Genomic DNA, 9242 nt, shown 5'->3' on the forward strand with positions numbered 1-9242 from the left:
CTTTTCCTCTATCTGTGGGTTAATTTTTTCCTTAATGTGACTGAAGACTCATTTTATACTTGTCAATTACCAATATCATTATGTGCCACAAGAGCTCTTTTCAAGGTATCAAGTGATCAAAATCATTTGCATGTATCCCGTGAAAACATGTATGAACATATATTTTGGGGCATCTTGTAAACCTAATGGTATTTTTTTGTTTTCATTTAGTTTTTCCATGTATTGAAAGGAACAGGGCCATGAACACTTCTTATGGAGTATTGTTTGATATATACCTACACATAAATATATATATATATATACACACACATATATATAAATATATATAAATATATATGTATACATAGTTGCTATAATACCATTGATATGTTGTTGCCTTCCACTAACAGAACCAGGCAAGATCATGGTCATAGATGGGTGGTTGATGATGCTCAGTGTTCCTGTGTAGTAGAAGCTCAGTTTGGGATGAGAGGGACCACCTCACTTTCTCAGCTTTCTTTCTCACTTAGATTTTGTGAGGCCAGCACTTGGGAGATTGTCCCGTACCCAGGTCTCCTAAGTTTTGATGCTGAACTTGCATGAGTTGAAGGTGCAGTGCATGTTACATGGGTTACCCAGCATCAAAGAGATGGGTTTGAGACTGATCTCCCATCCTCTCAGCTGCAGCACTTGAGTAAAGCCTTCTTTTCTGGCAATGATCATTGTCTCAATGGTTGGGTTTCTGTGTGGACAGAAATAGTACCTAGACTAAACCCGTGGTGTTTTGGTAACAGATTCATTTTAATAAAGGATGGCAGAATGAAGCTATGTCACTTCTGAAAGTTGTTCATAAAAAGGATAGCACTTCCATGTGCCTTTTCATCCTCTTAGGTATGGTGTTATGTAAGCCCTGAGCTTAATGTAAGATACATGAAGCCTCCATGCTGGAGAAAACACATGTAGAGACCATATAAAGAATATTGTTCCAGAGCTTTAGCCGTCCCAGTCCTTAACTCTCTGACTTTTCCCAATACTTAACACCAGACTTGTAATTGAATATCTTTGTTGAGGTGATTTCACCCTATCATGTTTGGCTATCCAGCCAAAATATAAGATGCCAGGTGGAGTACTTTTAAACTGCTGATCCTGGCAGCCAACAGTGGACACAATCCACCAGCCAAGCCCTTTACTCAAATGGCCTCAAAGACAGCAACTTACATAGATGAATCCAGCAGTTTTCATTTCATGATTTTATTTTGAGAGACAGACATGAACAGATTCCGTAATTTGCCTTAAAACTCAAGTCTGCACAACTGCTGCAGTGACTCAGGCTTTTGCTTACATTTTTTCTTCCAATAAATAAATGAGGTTTTTCTCTTTCTCTTCCAATTCTTATCTTTCTGACTTTCACTTAGTAATTCTTTCCACATTTGTTTAAGTTCAAATTTCAGTAGTAAACCTGAGGCCATACAAAAATTTTAAGTGTTCTAATAGTCTAATTAAACACTGGATAATACAAGTAAAAATTTATCACTTGCTATATAAAATATCTATAGCAAATATAAGCCTGCTTTTAACTCTCTAGCTAATATTAGAAGATAAATAATTGGGTCAGAAACTTTGAACATAATAAATCCACAAAGCAAACAAGACATATTTAATTCAGTGATTTTCATACATGTAGATTAGGGGTCAGCAATTTTTTATGGGGACAAATAGTAAATATTTATAATATTTAAAAATGAACCATATGTCTTTCTTACAACTACTCAACTCTACTGATGCAGTGTGAAATTAGTCACAGATAATACACAAATAAGTGACTTTGTCTGTGTTCCAATAAAACTTTATTTATAGAGAACAGTTTGTAGACTAGAAAGGTCTATAAACTGTAGTTTATTAATCATGGTCTGTAGAATTACACTCTATTGTTAGACTCCACTCTATTTCAACATATACAATTGCTATGGATAAAATGCTTATTTTGTTATACTTTTCTACCTTAATCCTTCATTACTTAATTTCTATCACACATGTATCTTCCTTCTAACACTAAATATCTTAGATACTATGCTTCAGCTTTTCAAAGAGTATAGTTTGGGAATTATAAGGCTTTTAAAGGGGCTTTTTGTTATTCTTGAATGGCCGCATTTGTTAGCAATAATCAGTCCCTGCCCAGTGCATATAGACCTACTTTACCATAGGTCAATATTGTCATATGTGTATACAATCTAAGAGCATTAATGAGCATATTTTATTACATATATGTAATCTGAGAATTGAAAATGCTTCAAAGACTAACAAATCCAAAGAATCACAATTTGAAAATGAAGAAATTGGAAACTTCTTTTAAATATTTTAAATAATGTGTTCTTCGATTTATGTAGGTAATCTGTTTCTTAAGTATATATGCATGATCACATACAAACACACACACACACACTTTCAGAGAACATAGTTATTTAAAGATGTAAAAAAACAAAATTTTTTACTCTTCAGGTCCTCAAATTACTAATGTACTTTCCCTTAGCAAGTGCATAGAATCCATTTGAAAAAAAAAAAAAAATATATATATATATAAACGTGTGTATATATAAATGTGGTTATATACATACACATAAACACAAGTATATAGACACATCTATTGAAATACATTTCAGAAGATATAAATATAATTTACATATGAATATAAACAAATATATATTTCAAAATATTTATAGAGATTTAACAATCATATATAGAAAAATTTTAATTGTGAATTCCTACATGATTGCATACATTGTCTATATAGTTAATAAATAAGATATACAGATCAATAAAAATATTTCACTTTTAATACAGATATAATTTCTACAAGGATTTGAACTAATGACATAATAATTATGAAACATCTCTCTAATAGATCAAACAATAAAAGAATTAAATTATTGTCAAAATAATGTGAGATTCAAGTAATTTAAATGTCAAAAATTTAAAAATATATTTACTTTAGAATTCAGATACTTTATAATTAAATTTTATTTTTTAAGCCACATAAGAATTGAACATATTTGGGAGATACATAATAATGTTTCAATACATATAATTTGTAGTGATCAATCAGAGTAATTAGGGTACCCATGGTTTCATACAGTTATCATTTCATTGTGTTGGGCATAAAATCTCCTTTTAGCTATTTGAAACTATACATAATATATTGCATTTAACTATAATCATCCTACAGTGGTATAGAACACCAGAAATCATTCCTCCAACCAAGCTGTAACCTTGTATCCTTTAACAAATCTCTTGATAATCTCCCTTTGACCCTAGCTTTCCAGCCTGTAGTGTCCTCTGTTCTATGTTTTACTTCTATGACAGCAATTTTTTTTAGCTTCTACATATAAGTGATAACATGCAATGTTTAACTTTCTGTTCCTGGCTTGCTTCACTTAACATATGTCATCCCGTTCCATTCATGTTGTCCTGATGGCAGGAATTCAGTTTTTATGGCTGCATAGTATTCCATTGTGTATATGTACCACATTTTCTTTATCCATTCATCTATTTTTGGACTCCTGGGTTGTTTCTATATCTTGACTATTGTGAATAGTGCTGCAGTAAACATAGGGTGCAAATGTCTCTTTAATACACAAATTTCCTTTGTGCAGTAGTGGTATTGCTGCATCATATGATATTTCTATTCGTGATTTTTGAAGATACTCCATGCTGTTCTCCACAGAGGCGGTGCTAGTTTACATTCCCACCAGCAGTGTTTAAGAGTTCACTTTTTTTCTGAATCTTTATCATGTTTAAAATATACTATTGGCCATATCTAGATCTTCTTTTGAGAAATGTCTATTCAGATTACTTTTTCATTTTTTAATCAGATTTGTTTTTTTGCTGTGATATTTTAATTGTCTTATGCAAATAGTATAGTGAAGTATTACTGAAGACAATTTTATTCAGGGCCAATCCCATGTATATATATCCAGAGCTGTTCTTAGTTAATTGTATTTGAAATTTTTACTTTTTACTACCTTGTCTATTACTCTAAATTTAGTGAAATTTTACTCTTATATTTTTACTTAGTAAAAATACTGTTGCTTATGAATTGTTGAAATATAATAATTAACTATCCTTAACTAAGTCTTGTTTATTGAATTTATATATTGAATTTATGTTTTCCTTATAAGATAAGTTATTTTTTACAATATAAATGGAATCATTGCTGATTTTCTATGAATATATGAATTGAATTTTCTCAGATAAATCTTATGGTTTTTTTGTGCCCACAAAGACCTCTGGATACTCATCAGAAGTGTAAAAATTCCAACTAGAAGAAAAAAGAAATAATTATTATTTCTTTCTTATTTCTATGAAATCAAGTTATATTAGAAAAAGGATCACTACCATGTTTAACTTTTAAGATGTTTGTCAAATGTTGCATAATTTCATAAGAATTTCCATTATTCACACCCATTCCCTATCAATAGCCAATCAATAGTGTAAATAAGTAAACACAGAAAATACGTTATCAAGTTCAAAATTAATCTACATGTTTTATATATCATTGCCACAAACTACTTCCCAAATAAGGATATATATTTGTATTTTTAAATTTTCAATAATAGTTTCCTAGATGCATATAATATTCCTCTACACGCACATAATATAATAAACCATATTAATTGTGATTCAAAATTTCGAGCAATATAACAAAACGGATAAAATGAACAAGACATATGTCACTACTACCATAAGAAAGTCATGCAATTCAACTTCTTAGTGTGTGTTAAAATACTCAGTATTCAAGATTAACTCTCATACAACCCAACTCTTCCTTTGAAGACAAAACACATACACATTTTTTCATTTGAAAAAAAAGTTTCAAATGAAATATGTTGTTACCAAAACTTCTTCTAAAAAAAAAAACTCATTGCTTATGTATTATTTTATATAAATAATGTGTATATTATATTATATATTGTATAATTATTATTATATTATTATATTATATAATATATATTTTATATTATTATATTATATAATATATATTATATATTATTATATATGTGGATTCCAATTCGTAGCTTTGATTAAGCAACAATTATACAGAGATAAAGAGCCAATAATAGTTCAACATTTTTTAAAACTGCTAAAAATCAAAATCAATATGAAACTATAAAATCCTTTTGCAAACATGCTATACTGTAGTACTATCATAACGTTTTATCGGAAACCATTTCTCCTAAAGATGCACTTATTTTGATTAATTGTCAGTAAATGTAGGTCTTACCTGGCAGTGTTTGTGTCATGACTGTGAAACTAATCCCTGATCCAGTCTGTTATATTAAAACTTAAATTAGCACATACATAACTGTAATCTAGTAATTTGTTCACTTGTGGCTTTTAATAGGTAATTATAAGGTTTAAACATTAGAAAACTTGTAGGTAGGAATACATTTTCAAAAACATTTTAATTTTTACATATAATAAAGTGAAGCAATCTCATAAAAAGGTAACATGTTCATAAAAAAATAAAAGACATTGTTAAACAGTTGATAAAATGAAACTCCTAAAATATCTTGACATTTTATAGGAAGAGTTTAAAATATTCTTTAAATACAGATAAACTTATGCAGAAATGTTCCTGTTTCTGCAGAGAAAATTGTTATTGAAATGTTCTATTTTCCCATACCAGAATCTATAGATAGGACCTCAATTCTTGTATATATTAATTTATACTATATGTAACTACAGAAGTACATGCATAGAGTATATCATAAATAGAATTCAAGTATTTATAGCATACCTCATAGGTGTAGTTAGGACATGAAACCAGGAAAAATATCCACGAGAAGGGGTTATAATTTGGACTTGGGAAACAGGAATGGTTTCCTTTTGCAAAGGAAAGTAAAATGTCAATGATGCTACATATTGCAAATCTGATCATATGCTTATTATATATTACTAAATTCTCCAAAACAACTATAAACCCGATGAAATGTCATCACAGATTTATAGCAACCTATTTCACAAATTAGTCAGAAGAGACCCAGTTTTAAATGTTATAAACTTTTGAGTCAAATAAAATAGCTGTCATTGTCACATCATGTCCATAGCTATGTTCCTGTAACATTGCAGAATATGTATGTATAATCAATTCTTTAAGATCCTAAATATATGTAAATTATTTTATATTATAATAGTTGAAATAGTATTACATACTGAAATTATAAAATGGTTTAACATTTTCTCACCTCTTCACATTTCTCTTTACTATTGACAATGTATTAGTTTGAGATTATTAAATACCTCAAGATTCCCTACATCAAATTGGTGAAAATCATAAGGAACTTTATAAAGATGTCATTTATACCATAAAAGTATGCAACCTCTCATAGAAGGATTACACTGAATATCAGTATAATTAATGTTCTGAAATACCACATTTCTGTTCAGCAATCAGGATTGATGTTTACATCTCTCATTATACTTCATATATTGTCATTTTATTTTTGTTAGTTATTTTTCCTTTTTCAATTTTTTTTAAAGAAACACATTAGATAACAAATGTTTAATGATTTCAAATTGAACTTTGGAGGTACGACATTTGTGAAAGTAAATATGAATTATAAAATTCTGTTTTATTCTCCATAGCAAGATTTATTTAGATAACAAGTCAGCTAACATCTTTTACTTATAACTCTAAAGTCATAATGAAATGTTAGTGTGTTGTTTACAGAATTATAACAATTTCTAAAACTGCAAAGTTAAAAATTATGCTAACTATTGTGCAGATTTTACATACTGTTCATAAAAATAAATATGTAGTTCTTTTGATGTTACTGATTTTTGCAGCACTTATGTAGACACCTTTACATAACATCTGTATATTAATCAAAAGAAAGATAATTGAGGATCCTACTCAAGTTATAGTCATTGAATTTCAGAGGTAGAAGGTTCCGGAAATAGTCTGCTTTAAAGCCTGCAGTTTATGACTGTTCAGCCCGAAGAGGTGTGGAACAATCAAGGGTCTACAAATCTATATTTTTTCCAGGTGTAGTTTGTAAATTAAATAATGGAAATGCCTTATATCACAGAAAAATAGATGTATATAGATAATATTGTTTCAAGTGTACATAGTTGCTGTTAACTGTATTAATAAATAAGTTTAGGAGCTACTAATTTAATGATAACATTCTTCATAAATGTTCTCTCAACCTTTGGTATATTATTATAGAACCTCTATTCAATTAAAGTCAGGAGGATTTTTACATTAAAAGGCTGCACCACCATATTTTTCTTTAGGCATATAAGGTTTATTCTGCTGCTTCAGGGCCTGCTGCTGGCAGAGAGCCTTCAACTCTCAGCACCCCCTATAGTTGGAAGCAACCTCACCCAAGGTCACACTCACTGTTTGGATTAGCCTTAATACAGTATTTCATCAATATTGAAAATTGATTAACTCAATTCAGGAGAACATAGATTTTTCCTCTCAGTTTTAGAATGTCCCATGCAATCGCTGGAGACTTGTTGAGACTATATTGCTCTCATTTTCCACGTTAATATGATTTATTTCTTCTATCCATAAAACTGTTCCTTCACAGTCGTCTTGAATGTTAGCCCCCATCCTGGCATCTGCATTTCAGAAAACCTAGCTTACATAATTGGGACCAGGAATGGCCCAAAAAGCAGGTGCTGGAATGGTATTTGAGAGTTGAATGACTTTCCAAAAGGCCTGCAATGTGCACTCCATAACTGATGATAGGGGCAGACAGATAAGCTTCTGACACAAGGTAGCAATCCAAGTATAAAAGCTTTTTACTACTGGTATATTGTTATGTTATAGTGGTTGAAAACAATATTCTATCTGGTCTAATATTACAAGTGGGATTGAATGGCTAGACAAAAACATCTAAAACAAACTGATCATTGGCAGTTAAAAGCCAGTTGCGAAAGTTACAGGCCCACCTAGGAATTATGCAAAGAGGCTTGGAGAGGGCAGAGAAAGCCTAGGAACACGTCCAGGTCTGAATTGCAAAAGTAGTCCAACTCTAAACAATATACAACTCCAATCCAATGCTGATTGATGCTAAGTCAAGTATTTTTTTTTTTAATCACCAAATCTTGGAAGGTCTACTTTTTCATCAACTCCTTGAGCCTGCAGACGTGGCTCACTCTTCCTTATGAAAGTTGAGCACACCCTTCATTAGAAGCAATGCAGAAGACACTACACTTCAAGAAAACCCCTTTGAAGGTCCCTATCTTTTCTTCTAGCCATTACAATTAGGGTTATATCACAATTTAAATTACCTGAGGTGTTCTGGATCTGATATAGAATAAAAAAATAATGCCTCAAAGGAGCTGCAGAACCTAGCCAGCATGAACCAACAAATTATAGGAGAATACATATGGCATTGGAATCTGAGTGTGCTTGAAAAGAGGGGAAAAGTATAAAATTGAATAAAGATTTGATTTGTTTTTGGAGAACTCTCCTGAAATATGGGATTAAATATACTGCTAAGATTGTACAAACACAAAACTAATATGTGCCTGGAAGCGTGAACAAAGTAATGATCCACATTAGGCAAAGAAGAAATGTTAGAATTTCCATGGCAGGCTGGGAAAGAAGGTGCAATGATTTAAATGTCATGGTCCAAACTGCAATTACTTTTGCACTAGCCTAAATATACTAACTTTGAAATGTTCTCCCAAGCATTGATACTTCAGTGCCATTGTGTTTTTCAATGAAAGATCACTCTCATTACAAAAAAAAAAATTCTTAAATCACTTGAAATAGTAGGGCTGTATCAAGTATTGTGCAAAGGAGATCAATATTGAGAGTTTAGTAATTTGGGTATTCACAAAGTAATTTTATACTGCTTTAGTTTTTATTCATTAGTTTATTTATTTACATATTTAAGTGAGATTTTTTTTTTTTTAAACCAAAACCAGGTTCAATTTATTGATGGGGCCAACCCCCTGACGTCCTGGGGAGAGGGGATCCCCCCCTCAAAGAGCCCTTCTTTCTGGAACAAAATAGAAATGGCAGGAAGGGTCCATACAGAAAAGAACGTCTCTGAGGTCCTTGCGTTTTTAATAAAATGATAAAAGTCTTTCATGTGGGGCCTCCAGCTGGGTAAGCCTTGATTGGCCAGGATTCCAGGTGCCCGAGGTGTGACCTCAGCCCCTCGCCCTGAGCAGGGGCGCTGGGCAGAAGCCTAGGCCCGCAGAGGCCCGGGGCTGCCGCCCCATCACAAGCTCATGGTCATCCCTGG

The 9242-nt window shown here is 31.5% G+C and overlaps 2 protein-coding genes across 2 annotated transcripts in view; both read right to left on the reverse strand.

Moving 5' to 3' along the window:
- The window catches only part of LOC108298745 (putative neuroblastoma breakpoint family member 5), a 10323-nt gene extending 9918 nt beyond the window's left edge, over positions 1-405 (reverse strand). Inside the window, exon 1 of the mRNA XM_017521339.2 lies at positions 344-405. Within this exon, the coding sequence (XP_017376828.2) occupies positions 344-405 (62 nt within the window). The remainder of the gene's footprint in view (positions 1-343) is intronic.
- Positions 406-3756: 3351 nt separating this feature from the next.
- The window catches only part of TECRL (trans-2,3-enoyl-CoA reductase like), a 24264-nt gene continuing 18778 nt past the window's right edge, over positions 3757-9242 (reverse strand). The window contains exons 6-8 of the mRNA XM_037735883.1: positions 5774-5859; positions 5258-5303; positions 3757-4294 (exon numbers count right to left, since the gene is read on the reverse strand). Of these exons, the coding sequence (XP_037591811.1) occupies positions 4167-4294; positions 5258-5303; positions 5774-5859 (260 nt within the window). The 3' untranslated portion in view covers positions 3757-4166. The remainder of the gene's footprint in view (positions 4295-5257; positions 5304-5773; positions 5860-9242) is intronic.

The sequence above is a fragment of the Cebus imitator genome, unplaced genomic scaffold, assembly GCF_001604975.1.
Source record: "Cebus imitator isolate Cc_AM_T3 unplaced genomic scaffold, Cebus_imitator-1.0 Scaffold1070, whole genome shotgun sequence".
Taxonomy (NCBI): domain Eukaryota; kingdom Metazoa; phylum Chordata; class Mammalia; order Primates; family Cebidae; genus Cebus; species Cebus imitator.